The following is a 17,213-nucleotide window of genomic DNA, read 5'->3' on the forward strand; positions in this document are numbered from 1 at the left end:
GCTCTAGTAGGGGTTAACTCTAACCCTGCTCTAGTAGGGTTAACCCTAACCCTGCTCTAGTAGGGTTAACCCTAACCCTGCTCTAGTAGGGGTTAACCCTAACCCTGCTCTAGTAGGGTTAACCCTAACCCTGCTCTAGTAGGGGTTAACCCTAACCCTGCTCTAGTAGAGGTTAACCCTAACCCTGCTCTAGTAGGGGTTAACCCTAACCCTGCTCTAGTAAGGGTTAACCCTAACCCTGCTCTAGTAGAGGTTAACCCTAACCCTGCTCTAGTAGGGGTTAACCCTAACCCTGCTCTAGTAAGGGTTAACCCTAACCCTGCTCTAGTAGGGGTTAAACCTAACCCTGCTCTAGTAAGGGTTAACCCTAACCCTGCTCTAGTAGGGGTTAAACCTAACCCTGCTCTAGTAGGGTTAACCCTGCTCTAGTAGGGGTTAACCCTAACCCTGCTCTAGTAGGGGTTAAACCTAACCCTGCTCTAGTAGGGGTTAACCCTAACCCTGCTCTAGTAGAGGTTAACCCTAACCCTGCTCTAGTAGGGTTAACCCTAACCCTGCTCTAGTAGGGTTAACCCTAACCCTGCTCTAGTAGGGGTTAACCCTAACCCTGCTCTAGTAGGGTTAACCCTAACCCTGCTCTAGTAGAGGTTAACCCTAACCCTGCTCTAGTAGGGGTTAACCCTAACCCTGCTCTAGTAGGGGTTAACCCTAACCCTGCTCTAGTAGGGTTAACCCTAACCCTGCTCTAGTAGGGGTTAACCCTGCTCTAGTAGGGGTTAACCCTAACCCTGCTCTAGTAGGGTTAACCCTAACCCTGCTCTAGTAGGGGTTAACCCTAACCCTGCTCTAGTAGGGTTTAACCCTAACCCTGCTCTAGTAGAGGTTAACCCTAACCCTGCTCTAGTAGAGTTAACCCTAACCCTGCTCTAGTAGGGTTAACCCTAACCCTGCTCTAGTAGGGGTTAACCCTAACCCTGCTCTAGTAGGGGTTAAACCTAACCCTGATGTAGACTATAAAGTCACAGATGTGCCATCTCAAAACATAACACGCTGCCATTGGCAAGACAGAACTTAGAGCTTGTAGATCAGCTATTTTTACTATTTGTATGACCTTCTCTGACTTCAAAGTTACCTATGAATTATTAGGGCATTCACCAATAGTGATTTTAGTATTCAAATTATTCAACCTCAAAGTATTCAAATAGTGGAATATTCTACAGGACTGGCCAAACTGGCAAATATTAAGTAAGCAAGAGGCGAACATTGTGAAAATAGCAGATCTACATGCTCAAAACGCCTCGCAACGTGAGGCGTTGTGAGCATGTAGATCTGCTATTTTCACAATATTTATCTGTGGAACCGAGTCACATTAAATGTAATACCTACAATTCCAAGTGCTTGTCAGGGTGGGGGTCCCCAGTTCAAATATGTTTATTTTGGAGGTCATGGCCTAAAAAGGTTTGAGAACCCCTGGTATAGAGCATTAACAAATTCATCCACCAGGGGCATTGACAACTCATTCTTATGACTTCCTATCTAGCCAAGCTTTATAAACTATATTTTTTTTAAAGAGAAAACAATACAAAAATAAATAAAAAATAAGCAAAATATATATTATTTTTTTAATTAATGTGAAGAGAAACCTCACATTTTGCAGGTTACATTTTATCTAAAAGGCTCAGATCTAGTATTTCTGCATGGCATAACTCTATAAGCCATATCTACAAAACTGTTGGGTCAATCTTCACAACCAATATATCATTTTGTAGCTATGATTCACGGCTTTCAAATGAAATGAAAAAATGAAAATGAAAAAAATTCAATGACTAGCCCCCAGCTGTGTTCGGTCACATTTGGTGAAAGCCCTGCTATGAATACCTATGAAGGTGGATTGTGCATCTCAATGGGAATGGAAGGTTTCTGGACATTTGTGAGTTTCTGCTAAAATACGCTCCGTTCTTCATAAACATTAGAAAGACAAAACAGAGAAAGAAAAACCTGTGGAAAAAATGCATTTTCAGGAAATCTTCAGGAAAAGATCAGTGAATTGAAACGACTCATCTTTACATATGCATCACAATTACAATATTTTATTGAACTGTCATCGTCAATATTTAATATCAATGCTCTTTGCTCTGAATAAACACTAATAACTCACATTACCAAATGTGACCAGGCGTACAAGGTAAAAAATACAATAAAATATCCTTTCTTTGACTCCTTCTGAATGAGACAACAGAGAACAAGGAATCCTGACAAATAATATAAAATATTATTGTGTGTCGATGCTGGTGCTACAATTCAGGAATGAAAACACAGGCCGTAGAAAAATTGGTCATGGGGACAAATTCGGGCCCCCGGGCCGCACTTTGGACACCCTGTTGTAAATCTCCAACTGATCCAAAATGCCGCGGCAAGACTGGTCTTCAACCAGCCTAAGTTCTCTCATGTCCCCCCTTCTCCGCTCCCTCCACTGGCTCCCGGTTGCGGCCCACACTGAATACAAAACACTGATGCTGACCTTCAAAGCAGCCAAAGGTACGGCTCCTCCATACCTCCAAAACCTGATCAACCCCTACACCCCCACCCATTCACTCAGATCAGCCAACACAGGGATGCTGACAGAACCCTCGCTAAAAACCCCAGGGCAAAAATTCACTCGTCCGAGACAGTTTACCCTCCTGGCTCCCAAGTTGTGGAATAAACTCCGTCGCACTTAGAACAACAGACTCACTCGCTAGCTTTCACCGTGGACTGAAGACTCACCTTTTCAGACTCCACCTAAACCCTTAGCACTACTGTAATGTTCAGTCAAGGTTAACTCATCTGCTGCCATTTAACAATACCTTCGTACTCCAATCCTGCATTTCGTCTCAATAGACTTCCATGTAATTCATAGTGCACGGAGTGTTCATAGTGCACACCCATGCCTAGATAATGCACCACGTGTGTCCACATTGCTCACAGCTTTCAAACAAAAAAATCCGAATGGAAATCCGTTCAGGCATTCATGAGATAACAGCCATTATGTTTTCCTAAAATGTAAACAAAGATGGCTGCCATGCTTGAAAGATGGGGTTGCTATGGGGGTTACACGCAATTTCGCGATCGCTATCATGCCTACTACATTTTTTGGGGTCAAAAATTTTTTTTTTAGATTTTTTTTTTTTCAAAAAATCTCGGGTTCCTCGGGCATGGCAGGGCCGTACAACAGGAAATTCTCGGGCTCCTCGGCCTTGGCAGCAGTTTTAAAGGGGAAGACCACCCATTTTCAATATTGAACTGTGTCATTAATATAGCTTAGAGGAGTTGTGTGGAAATAGAAAAAAAGTTCCCCCCCTTCTGTGTTGACTAGAACTGGAAGATTGATTTTGGGGTTTGTATTGTAAAGTACAACTTGATGACATCAAACATTGTACTTTGCAATACAAACCCCCAAATCAATCCTCCAGTTCTAGGCAACACAGAAGAGGGGGAACTTTTTTTTTAAGGTATATTAATGACATAGTTCAATATTGAAAATGGGTGGTCTCCCTCTTTAAAGTGCGCTAGAAGATCACGGGTTCGATTCCCTGCTGGGGGACGCTGTGGGCGCTGGGGGCGTGTTCTCTCCTCCGTGTCATCATCAGCGCCCACACCCTTGGTGGGGTTGGAGAAAGGGCCTTTCTGTGTGGAGTTTGCATGTTCTCCCCTTGTCTCCTAGGGTTGATACCCTCACAAAAACATGCAGTAATCCTGGTCTCTATACTGCCTCCCCCTGGCCAGCCGGGGCGCCTGATGGAGGGGAAAGGAACTGGTTGGAATAACGTGTTCCTTCCACGCGCTACGTCCATCCTGGGGAAACTCCCCCCTGTCAGGTGATAAGAAGCGGCCTGCTCACTCCTCATGCTTCCTATTGGCTGTGGTCCTGAGGGAGGCGTGTCTCTGCTCCCTTCCTATTGGCTGTGGTCCTCCGGGAGGCGTGTCTCTGCTCCCTTCCTATTGGCTATGGTCCTCCGGGAGGCGTGTCTCTGCTCCCTTCCTATTGGCTGTGGTCCTGAGGGAGGCGTGTCTCTGCTCTCTTCCTATTGGCTGTGGTCCACAGGGAGGCGTGTCTCTCCTCTCTTCCTATTGGCTGTGGTCCTGAGGGAGGCGTGTCTCTGCTCCCTTCCTATTGGCTGTGGTCCTCATGGAGGCGTGTCTCTGCTCTCTTCCTATTGGCTGTGGTCCACAGGGAGGCGTGTCTCTCCTCTCTTCCTATTGGCTGTGGTCCTGAGGGAGGCGTGTCTCTGCTCCCTTCCTATTGGCTGTGGTCCTCATGGAGGCGTGTCTCTCCTCTCTTCCTATTGGCTGTGGTCCTGAGGGAGGCGTGTCTCTGCTCCCTTCCTATTGGCTGTGGTCCTCAGGGAGGCGTGTCTCTGCTCTCTTCCTATTGGCTGTGGTCCTCAGGGAGGCGTGTCTCTGCTCTCTTCCTATTGGCTGTGGTCCTCAGGGAGGCGTGTCTCTGCTCCCTTCCTATTGGCTGTGGTCCTCATGGAGGCGTGTCTCTGCTCTCTTCCTATTGGCTGTCGTCCTCGCTGGAGGAAGCAGGAAGTAGAACACACTCGGGTCTTCTTCCTCGTGACGTTCTCCTCTTCCTCTTCCTGTCCGTCATCCTGATTCTCCTGTCAATCACGTCTGACACACACACACACGCACACGCACACACACACACACACACACACACACACACACACACACACACACACACACACACAATGGTAATGAGACATTGTGCTCAAGTTTATGAAAAATCCCATTTTGTTTATTTTTCATTTAGTTTTTATGGAAGGAGTTTCAGTTTCTCGGGGTCTTGTTCACGAATGAGAGAAAGGGGAAGACAGAGAATCGGAGCAGCAGGAGCGGTTTTGCAAAAGAGTTGAGCCGGAAGGCAAAGCTCTCAGTCTACCGAGCAATCTTCGTTCCTACTCTCACCTATGGTCATGAAGTGTGGGTCATGACCCAAAGTATAAGGTCGTGGGTGCAAGTGGCCGAAATGGGTTTCCTCAGACGGGTGGCTGGTATCTCCCTTAGAGATAGGGTGAGAAGTTCAGTCACCCGAGAGAGACTTGGAGTAGAACCGCTGCTCCTTCACTTGGAAAGGAGTCAGCTTAGGTGGTTGGGGCATCTAGTACGGATGCCCCCCGAGCGCCTTCCTAGGAAGGTCCTCGATGCACCGTGCACGTCCCACTGGGAGGAGACCCCGTGGCAGACCAAAGACCAGATGGAAGGATTATATCTCCAGACTGGCCTGGGAACGCCTCGGTATACTCCCTGAGGGAGTGGAGGAAGGCCTCGGTATACTCCCTGAGGGAGTGGAGGAAGGCCTCGGTATACTCCCTGAGGGAGTGGAGGAAGGCCTCGGTATACTCCCAGAGGGAGTGGAGGAAGGCCTCGGTATACTCCCAGAGGGAGTGGAGGAAGGCCTGGGTATACTCCCTGAGGGAGTGGAGGAAGGCCTCGGTATACTCCCTGAGGGAGTGGAGGAAGTTGCTCAGGATAAGGAAATCTGGAAATCCCAGTTGGAACTGTTTCCCCTGCGACCCAATTCTGCATAAGCAGTTGAAGATGGATGTGTTAAATCCGCCCCTGCAAAAATGTCTGTATCTCGGCTTCTTTTCCCATATTGCGTGTTTGGTCAAAACAGCCTGTTTTCTGTGGACCATAATTTACACCATCGCGGTTGTATTTATTCTTCTCTGCGTGAAAGAAAATACTTTCCTACTAGGCTATACCTGCTACAGAGTCATAGTCCAGGCGGGGGTCCCTCCAGTACAGGCTGGGGGTGGTCCTCCTACCTGCTACAGAGTCATAGTCCAGGCGGGGGTCCCTCCAGTACAGGCTGGGGGTGGTCCTCCAGAGCCGGTAGAGGCGGGTCTGCAACACGCTCAGCGCCAGAAGGACCAGCAGGAAGCCCAGGGCGGCGGCGGCCCACACCGCCTCGTCTGTCCTGGGGGTTCTGGAGGAGGAGGAGGAGGGGGCGCCCTCTGCTGGCCAGGAGGACCACTGCACAATACAGTAGAATACTGTCAGTTGGACTGTCCTGGCACACATCATGTGGCCTTCAAAACCCGACTCTTTGGCACCTCCTAGTGGTGCTTGCTGTAACAAGACTTGACTAATATTGAAGACTTTATTGCAACCGCAGGGAGCAGTTAGTGTGAAAACCTGCAGCCTGTGTCACACTGTTACGTTTGTCTGTAATGCTTGCCTGTAACGGCACTGACGGTTCCCTCAGTAGGACGTTATGTTTCACTCTTATGTTATGGTTATGTTCTATGTTTGCTTTATAGTCATTTCTGTTCTCCTTTCTCCAATAGGACTGGGGAGCAGCAACTAATTTACTTTACTTTACTTTATTTATTTATTTGGACAGGACAGTACCAGTTAATGGACACATTGACATTGACATGTTGCATAATAAATAGAAAACATACAAAATCTCAAGACTAACAGTAACAAGAACAGAACAGTACAGGGCGAACAAAACACAACAAGAACAAGGTGCTTGGTGCAACAGAGTGCCTAGTGCGACAAAGTGCTTAGTGCCAGAAGTAAGCTAAAAACCATACAGGAGAAACTAGCCTGGGAGAGGCTTCAACTGCCCTTTAAAAGCACCGAATGTGGGGATCTCTCTAATTGAGGGATCTGGTTCCAATATTGACATCCATTTATGGAGAGAACGTTTTTACTAAAAGTAGTTTTTCTAAAATCAATTTTCACAGTCTCCCCTGGATGTTGACCTAGTACTGTGTCCAATATCCCTCTTCTTATGGATGAATTCCATAAGAGGAGGGGGAGCCAGATCGTTAAGGCATTTATATATTAGACATGCATTTTTGCATTTCCTAAAATGTTCAAAGCTGAGGTGATACTTTTCTAGGATGTTACAGTGGTGATAGGAGTTTGTTTTTTTGTCTAGTATTTTAATAGCCCTTTTAAATACCTGTTCAATGGGTTTGATGGTTGTTGTATTAGCAAAAGACCAGTTTGTAAAACAGTATTCCATGTGAGAGAATTGATTGGCCATCAAAAGCCTGCTTCCCCAGTCCTTCCCCAGTTAGCTGCTCATATCTGATTTCCTCCCCCCCCCCCCCCCACTCTGCCCTGTTCTTTTCTGTTCTACACCTGCTACACACACACACACACACACACACACACACACACACACACACACACACACACACACACACACACACACACACACACACACACACACACACACACACACACACACACACACACACACACACACACACACACACACACTACTACACCCTTCACTCATCCATCAATGCACTACACTACTGACCTTACTGACTTCCACACCTCACATTTACTTTTGATTGATTTGATTACTTTTGATTATTTAATAAATATAATTTAAACGTTGTTAGGCTGCGTCTGCCCCTTATTTGTGTTGTGTTCCCTGGTGCCCAAGGCCAGGACCATAACAGCCCTCACACACAAAACACCCAACCTGTCTCATCTGCGCTGCTCCACACTCATTGCACTCAGCTGCGAGCCCTGCCTGGGTGCATATACTTCCACTTGCTACATCCAGAGTCAAAGACAGCCCTAGTCTGTGTGTGTGTGTGTGTGTGTGTGTGTGTGTGTGTGTGTGTGTGTGTGTGTGTGTGTGTGTGTGTGTGTGTGTGTGTGTGTGTGTGCGTGCGTGCGTGCGTGCGTGCGTGCGTGCGTGCGTGCGTGCGTGTGTGCATTGCCAGATTTACACTAACTATTTTTTTAGGTCTGTTGTTTCCCCACACCCTGCGGTCCGACACCTGGACCATCATTTTGGGGACCAAATAAATACTTCCAAAGATAAGATAAGATGGCTGCTTTGGACCGAACTTCTCCTTTAAAGGAGACACTCCAGTCTCCAGTAATTAGTGTTAAAGGACAACTTTTAGTTTTTTACAACAAGGGTTCATATTTTAGATTGTAATTAAATATTAGAAAAGATGAGTGTTAAAGTTATTTCATTTGCTTCTTTCTATTGTTTTAGAGATTCTTATTTCAGTGGTTGGGGGCATGCGTACAAGTGGCTAAATATGTCATTTTACACAGAACAAGCCCATTCCCAAGATACAACGCAACCTTTCATGGTTGGATGTGACTTATGGGGGCTAGAAGTGTTACTGTAAATAGCAATAAAGAAACTGCTGGCTTATTGTGTTTAAAAATACATATTTAGCCACTTGTACACATGCCCCCATGCGTACGCATGCCCCACATTTTAACACAGTAAACATGATAAAACAATAGAACGAAGCAAATGAAAACATTTTAACTCACTTTTTCTTTTCTCTAATTACAATCTAAAATATGAACCCTTGTTGTAAAAAAACAAAGTTGTCCTTTAAGTGGTTTCAGTTGTGTTGGCTCTAACCCTAAATAGTCAGGGGAAGGTAAGGATAGCTAGTTTACTGTAAGTAACAGTTCAGAGCTGTTTTAAAGGAGGGGAGGGTTAATTAGTGTTAATTAGTGTTAAGTGGTTTCAGGTGTGTTAGCTCTCAGCTCCATTGATTTCAGCTCACCTGAAAACCTGATTAGTTTTCCAGAGTGTCTTCATCATGTGAACCTTTTTTCCTCTGCATCTGTAAGTTTAGCTTTTACCTTCTACTGTTGCCTTTCTGTATTTTGTCCAAATGTGCTTTTAAATAACTTGTAATTCATGTGGCTTTGAGTTAAAACCCAGGAAATGATGCTGTGGTTAAAAATCCTAAAGCTGATTGTATCTTTTTAGTCATAAGCAATGCATATTCATATTGTCATAATATGAGCGTGGATATTATTGTAAGCAGTAGATATACTGTAGGCCTACATTTGTGCTGTTTTGTGACCGAGACGTAATATTGTTTATTTCAGTTTGACATAAAAGATTGTTGGATGATGAGGAGGATACAGTAAATACTACAGTTGTAGTTCCAGTAGGTTTCATATTGAACTACAGTTGTAGTTCCAGTAGGTTTCACATTGAACTACAGTTGTAGTTCCAGTAGGTTTCATATTGAACTACAGTTGTAGTTCCAGTAGGTTTCGTTCCACTCACCTTGGGGGGTGGGGTGTGGGGGGGGCGGGGGAGAGGTGGTGCTGCTCTTTCGGGTTTTGCTGCGAGGGTGAGGAGCGTCTGCGCGCACTTGGCCGCGCACGGCCACGCGCACGGCGCCGTGCGCGTGGCCGTGCGTACGTTTCTCCTCCGCCTCTCTCTCCGTCACATCCAGCAGGCTCTTCTCCTCTGTCTGTCCGTCTGTCTTCCTCTGTCAATCACACCAGTAACCAGCATTAGTGCAGGTTCTTTTTCCTTTTGCCAGCAGAGCAAAGTTGTAACGTTTTGACTGAGGTTATCCAGGTTTTAAGGCTAAACAACAGGAAAGTGAAGCTTTTAGTCATGATGCTTCACACACTGTCATGCTACACGTGACATCACAACATATAATATAAACACTGTCATGCTACACGTGACATCACAACATATAATATAAACAGTGTCATGTTACACGTGACATCACAACATATAATATAAACAGTGACATCACAACATATAATATAAACAGTGACATCACAACATATAATATAAACACTGTCATGTTACACGTGACATCACAACATATAATATAAACACTGTCATGTTACACGTGACATCACAACATATAATATAAACAGTGACATCACAACATATAATATAAACAGTGACATCACAACATATAATATAAACAGTGACATCACAACATATAATATAAACACTGTCATGTTACACGTGACATCACAACATATAATATAAACACTGTCATGTTACACGTGACATCACAACATATAATATAAACAGTGTCATGTTACACGTGACATCACAACATATAATATAAACAGTGACATCACAACATATAATATAAACAGTGACATCACAACATATAATATAAACAGTGACATCACAACATATAATATAAACACTGTCATGTTACACGTGACATCACAACATATAATATAAACACTGTCATGTTACACGTGACATCACAACATATAATATAAACAGTGTCATGTTACACGTGACATCACAACATATAATATAAACACTGTCATGCTACACGTGACATCACAACATATAATATAAACACTGTCATGCTACACGTGACATCACAACATATAATATAAACACTGTCATGTTACACGTGACATCACAACATATAATATAAACACTGTCATGTTACACGTGACATCACAACATATAATATAAACAGTGTCATGTTACACGTGACATCACAACATATAATATAAACAGTGACATCACAACATATAATATAAACACTGTCATGCTACACGTGACATCACAACATATAATATAAACACTGTCATGTTACACGTGACATCACAACATATAATATAAACACTGTCATGTTACACGTGACATCACAACATATAATATAAACAGTGTCATGTTACACGTGACATCACAACATATAATATAAACACTGTCATGTTACACGTGACATCACAACATATAATATAAACACTGTCATGTTACACGTGACATCACAACATATAATATAAACACTGTCATGTTACACGTGACATCACAACATATAATATAAACACTGTCATGTTACACGTGACATCACAACATATAATATAAACAGTGACATCACAACATATAATATAAACAGTGTCATGTTACACGTGACATCACAACATATAATATAAACACTGTCATGTTACACGTGACATCACAACATATAATATAAACAGTGTCATGTTACACGTGACATCACAACATATAATATAAACAGTGTCATGTTACACGTGACATCACAACATATAATATAAACACTGTCATGCTACACGTGACATCACAACATATAATATAAACACTGTCATGTTACACGTGACATCACAACATATAATATAAACACTGTCATGTTACACGTGACATCACAACATATAATATAAACACTGTCATGTTACACGTGACATCACAACATATAATATAAACACTGTCATGCTACACGTGACATCACAACATATAATATAAACAGTGACAGAATTCATTTCCCAGTGGATTCCTCGTGACTCTCGCAACTTAACCACACTTGCAATTTCCCAGAATTCACCCTTTGTTAGCCTTCTGGTTGGTCCCTGACTGACCAACCAGCAGGCTCTATCTGCCTTGTCCCGCCCTGGTTCCGCCTTTTTTATGTTGAATTTGATAAAACATAATTTTTTGTAGAAATACAATCATGCTGAGGAGTGATACTGCCACTGAGCAGCTCCATTTTACTGAAACCAATTTTGAAATTAGAATTGAACACACAGAATAACAATACGAAGCAACTGAATTACAATGATAGTGGATGGAGTGTCCCACCAAGACACAACAGACGTCACCTTTAAGGCCCTTTCCCACCGGCAGCGATAACGATGACGATAGCCACAAAATATCACAGCGATAATTATGCCTTCACATTGATGTCCGATAAAGTTATCGGACATCAGTGTGAAGAGGCGCTAATTAACAGCCGCTCGCTCAGAGCGCACCTCGAGCTGTTTGTCAGAGACCCAGTTCCATATCACTGTGATCTTAACCACATCGTTGTTGATCCTAACGATGTAGTTGTCGGCTATCGTTGTCTGTATCGGTGTTGGGTGGATGCTGCCGATCCACTTCAATTGAAAACCCACTTTTTTAAATCGTTATCGTCATCGTTATCGCTGCCGGTGGAAAAGAGCCTTTATGCAGCTTCCTCATTGGATAAAAGCAGTTTTTATGCTGCTTCCTCATTTGCTAAATGTTCCTCCATAAAGTCTGTGACGCACGGCCCACAAAAACACCTTGTATCTGCACAATTCAGAGCTAAGCAAGGACTGGAGTATGCAATAATGCACATATCAGAACTAAATTAGATACAACACTTGGAATTTGCCAGAATTGCAAGTGTTCTGCAAATTCAATTTCCATTGTGACGTTGTGTCTTACCGCAGTCCGCAGGGACGTGCTGGGCCCCTGATTCAGCCCGGGAAAAAGAGTTGTAGAGGCCCTCATTGCGCGCCATAGAGAGAGATCTCTCTCTATAGCGCTGCTGCTACTCAAAGATTTACCATTTCAGATCATGACAAGTGACAAGCCAGTGGGCCAATTACTGTACATGAGTTATATTTCGTCGTTGTCGGGTGAAAACCTTGTATGTCCAAAACCGTTTGTTTTGTATTTATCATCTAAAAAATGATTTAAACTAGTGAAAACAGCCGATCTACAAGCACACAACGCCTCGCGGTGCGAGGCGTTGTGTGCTTGTAGATCTGCTTTTTTCACTACTTTTGTGCGACGGCCTTGTATGATGAAGCAGGGCTTTGCTTTGCAAAAAAAAAATCTAATTTGAAACTTGGATGAGGTTTCTGCCCGACAGTGACGATTTACTTTGTTGGCCGCCCAGCCCCCAAAATGGAATGAAGGCCGACATTTTATTTTTAATTTTTTCGTAATGGCCGGCCTGGACCGGCCAGGAATGAACCGGCCGTTCAGGAGTTGTCCAGCTTTTCCCAATGGCCAGCACGTCCCTGTCTTACCGTGACGTTGTGTCGGTGGGAGACGTTTTCCCTCGCCCGTTTGTCCCCGGCTGCCTTGTTGAGTTGAGCTGCGTCTTTGTCCCTCCGTCTGTCCGTCTCTGAAGCCCCGCCCCCTCTAGGAGCAGAGCTGGATCTAAAGAGATCTGCGGTGCGCGGACCCACAGGAGGTCCTGGTGACGCAGCCTGGGGTCCGGGGGTCTGGTCCTGGTTAGAGATGAGAGAGTCAGCAGAGGAGGTTACCTCAGCGCTGTGGGCCTCCTGGAGGAGGTTGTTTTCATGGGCCTCCTGGTGGAGGTTGTTTCCATGGGCCTCCTGGTGGAGGTTGTTGTTGTGGGCCACCTGTTGGAGCTCAGTTTTGTGGGCCTCCTGGTGGAGGTTGTTTTCATGGGCCTCCTGGTGGAGGTCAGTTTTGTGGGCCTCCTGGTGGAGGTCTGTATTATGGGCCTCCTGATGGAGGTCTGTATTATGGGCCTCCTGGTGGAGGTTGTTGCTATGGGCCTCCTGGTGGAGCTCAGCGTTGTGGACCTCCTGGTGGAGGTCAGTGCTGTGGGCCTCCTGGTGGAGGTCTGTATCGTGGGCCTCCTGGTGGAGGTTGTTTCTATGGGCCTCCTGGTGGAGGAGCAGGCTCTGGTTGGATGCAGAGGACATGGTGATGTTGAGGCTCCTCCTCATCCTCTGGTCCAGGAGAGGAGAGAGGATGTTCTCACAGCAACGCTGCACAGAGAGAGAGAGAGAGAGAGAGAGAGAGAGAGAGAGAGAGGAGACGTTTGACTGTGTAGAATAAAACTAACACAACGGTGGTGCTTGTTGTCGCAGTTACTATCAAAACCTCCACTGGATGTCTGTCAGTCAGTCCGTCACGTCACACTTTTTCCCCTACTCGTATCTCCACCGTTGCCCCGATCCATGCCAGACTTTTTTTTCCTATTGATTACTCGCCCCATTTTTCATTTTTGTTTTTTTTGCATTCCTAAGACAAAGATTTTATCATAGTAAATGTACCCCCATTGATTCCTGATGGAAACCCAAATGCATTTGGGTTTCCATCAGGAATCAATGGAGGTACATTTATTGTAATACAAATATTATCAAAATATAATGCAACAAAAAACTAAAATATATTATTGAACTCAATGGCCTGAGCAATCATTTTGGGGGTGAACTACTCCTTTAAAAAGTATTTCCCCCTCTAATGTTTTGTTTTTCTTCTTATGAGCAAAACAAGTTTAATTTGTTTTTGACTTTATTTTGTAATAATAACAAACTAACAAACACATTTATTGAGTTGTGAGTTTGTGACTCATAACAATTTGTCCAATGATCACTTTATGGGACCCTGCTATAGTTGGTTTCACTGCTCTCCTATGTACACATAGGAGGGGCGGCATAGCTCAGGGGTAGAGAAACTGGTATTAGAGCACGAAGGGTATAAATCCCGAAGGGTTCCCAGTTCGAATCCGGGCTCCCCCTGAGTTAATGTCGAAGGGTCCTTGGGCAAGACTCTGAACCCCTAATTGCCTCCGGTGAGTAGGTTGGTGCCTTGCATGGCTTCCTCCGCCACCGGTGTATGAATGTGTGTGTGAATGGGTGAATGTAATGCACAATCTATGTAAAGCGCTTTGGATTAAAAGCGCTATATAAAATGCACCATTTTACACATTGGTCTGGTAGGACCTCTACTGGCTGACTAGAGGTACTGCGTGAAACCAAACTCCAATTCATCCTCAGTTTTGTTACTTTGACACACAGTGAAAATAGCAGATCTACAAGCTCACAAGGCGCTGCATCGTGACACCTTGTGAGTGAGGATGAAAAGGCCCTTAACTGTGAACTAAACATGATCTGCACCTGGCTCAATGACAACAGACTCTCAATTCACCTAGGCAAAACTGAATGTATCCTCTTTGGATCTAGTCAGAAACTTAGCCTAGTTGACACTGTGATAGCAAGAAAAAAACACATCTGCTACCTGGGTTGCATCCTGGAGGCTAACCTATCAAGTGAAAAAATGACTACCAAGGTAATCAATAAAGTCAACCAACAAATTCGTTTCTTGCAAAGGGTTGCCCGCTGATCAATATTAATCTCGAAAGACCCTAGGAGGTGCTCTTATTGGGCCCCTCATTGATTATGGAGTCCTTGTCTGGTATCGTGACGCCCCAGCTGCCTTAAAGTTAAAGCTCCAAACAGCCCAAAACAAACTAATTAGGGTTGTGCTTGGTCTCCCTCCTCTGACCCACCTTACCGAGCATCACCACGAAAGCGTGGGGTGGCTCAAAGTAGCTGACAGGAGTATAGCATCTTGCAATGGGCCTGGTGTACAAGATACACTACACCTCCAAGATACCCATGTACCTGACAAACTACTTCTTAAAGGTCAAGGATGTTCACGATCACAACACCAGAGGCAGCTCCACTAATCATCAACGTAGATTCAACACTAAACAAGGCTCTAACTCGTTCTCCTGCTATACCATCAACATGTGGAACGCCCTTCCACAAGCCTTAAAGGAGAGCAAATCCCTAGCCTCCTTCAGAATCTGTATGAAAAAGTCACCTTCAGGCGGCTGCTACTCGTGACTTGTAAATAGACTAAGCCCCCATGCTCCCCCCCCCCCTTTCCTGCCTTTGCATTTGATGTTATGCTTTTTCTGCTTTTAAATTGATATTATCCTAGATAAAGTACTATGTTCTATCCGTCTGTCTTTCAATGTTATATGAGATACATAAGTGTGTTTCCTGTGGAAATAAGCCGTAGTGCTTTCTAGGATCTCCTTTTAGTTGACCTTGTACCAGTGATTTGAAACTGATCATGAAACTGTATTGTTTTCTATTGCAAAACTTCTAATACATTCTTCAATCAATCAATCAATCAAACAATCTGCTTATGTTCACTATTCAGTGTTAAAGTTTTAGTGAGTTTTTTTTCTCCACTCTTTTGAAAGATTTTCACAATGCCCAAAATACAGCTTGATTGACTACTTAAGTTGTTTATTAAATAATCAATTATATTTTATAATCTATACAGTTGATTAGCTGAGTGAACTTCTGCTCCCCTCATGCATTAACTTTAACTTAATTGTAAAAATGAAACCAAATGGACCCCTACAGTCCCCCCCTAATGTCTGCATTACTTAATTTACAAATAGTCTATGTAATTGGGAGAATGTAGAAGAATTGATATTACTGCATGCATTCATGTGTATTTTCATTGTTGTTTGCCCTGCTGTGTTCTCTATATACTCAAACTTCTGAACCAGTGGGCCACATTACAAAAAATGTCAAGGGGGCCAGTTGATAAAATGACATTATTTGATAACTTCTCTCATAATGGTTTATTATGTTATGGCTTGGATTCCATTTATATTCTATCAATGACACAGTTTGCAATCAAAGTAATTTGCAACATTTTCTCTCTTTTTAATAATTCTGTGCAATTAGCATACCTCACACAACACTAAACCAAATTGTACATGTGTGCTATTTGTCCTGGTTGTTGTCTATCTGTCTGCCTGCTATCAAGTGGGATAACATTAAAGATAGCTGAGCACATCTCCTTCAATTGCTTCACAATGTTATTGATGGACTTGGCCCACATTCAACACAAATGGCTTTTTACAGAAAATAAACTTGTGAAAATAGATAGTTATGCCTAAGGAAAATCAATCAAATCAAACAATCTACCTAAAATAGATTACCCAGACTGTTTAGAACCAAATGGCTAATGATGCAGTGGTGGGCGAGTCAAAATTGTGCCGTGGGCCGGAAGTGGCCCACGGGCCGGAGTTGAGTATCACTGCTCTAAAGTGCACTGGTTCCCGAACTTCTCAGCTCGAGACCCAAAAGGGACCCACAATGGGTCCTGACCCAGTGGTTGGGAAACAGTGCCGTATAGCACTTTGGTGGCTTCGGTTATTTGTTAAAGTGCTCTGTAAATATAATTTGAGTTGAGTCATTTTGATCAATGTTTGCCTGTTATCTCTCCTATGGCAACAACATCAATACATGGAATTGTGGACAAAATCGGATCCAAAGATAACATATTCTAAGTTTTGGGTTTGAGAGGAGTCATGATAAAAACAAAATGAAGAAACAGTGAAAATAGCAATCCATACAGTCGGATTAGTTGGGTTGAACTGCCGTGTAGACCTTCTGTAAATTAAGTAATTCAGATTACTTAATTTTAACAATCTGAACAATTAAAGATTTAATAAGGGTCCATTTGGTCACCAACTCTCCATCGTTTAAATGGGGACCACCTGGAACCCCTCAAGGACCACTGGATGAAAACCAGTGTTTTAGATGACTAAATATGATGACACACTGTTCTAAACCAGTGACCCCCAAAATAATCATATTTTATCATATTTTAACTGGGGACCCCAAAATAATCATATCTTATCATATTTTAACTGGGGACCACCAAAATAATCATATTTTAACTGGGGACCCCTACCTTGATGAGCACTAAAGAACCGGGTGTTCTTTCTCCCGCTATGGGATGGCAACTTTCTTGGAACCTTGGTTCGTTCTTGCGAACCGGCCACAAACCGGCTTGCTTGGTTCGGAACCAACTGGGTTAGGCAGAAAAAAGAACCCCTAAGAGTTGAGGCGTTATATTTTGTATTACACGG

The 17,213-nt window shown here is 43.7% G+C and overlaps 1 protein-coding gene across 1 annotated transcript; it reads right to left on the reverse strand.

Annotated features, from left to right (window-relative positions):
* Positions 1 to 4,572: 4,572 nt before the first annotated feature.
* LOC308290380 (uncharacterized protein) lies at positions 4,573 to 13,430 on the reverse strand. Its single transcript, XM_080732187.1, has 4 exons — positions 12,580 to 13,430; positions 9,074 to 9,281; positions 5,817 to 6,024; positions 4,573 to 4,656 (listed from the first exon to the last, which is right to left on the reverse strand). Exons 1-3 carry the CDS (start codon positions 13,249 to 13,251, stop codon positions 5,828 to 5,830), a joined length of 1,077 nt encoding a protein of 358 aa, XP_080588313.1. The 5' UTR covers positions 13,252 to 13,430; the 3' UTR covers positions 4,573 to 4,656; positions 5,817 to 5,827.
* Between the last annotated feature and the right edge of the window lie 3,783 nt (positions 13,431 to 17,213).

Source organism: Nannobrachium achirus, assembly GCF_963921795.1.
Source record: "Nannobrachium achirus genome assembly, chromosome: 8".
NCBI classification, from domain to species: domain Eukaryota; kingdom Metazoa; phylum Chordata; class Actinopteri; order Myctophiformes; family Myctophidae; genus Nannobrachium; species Nannobrachium achirus.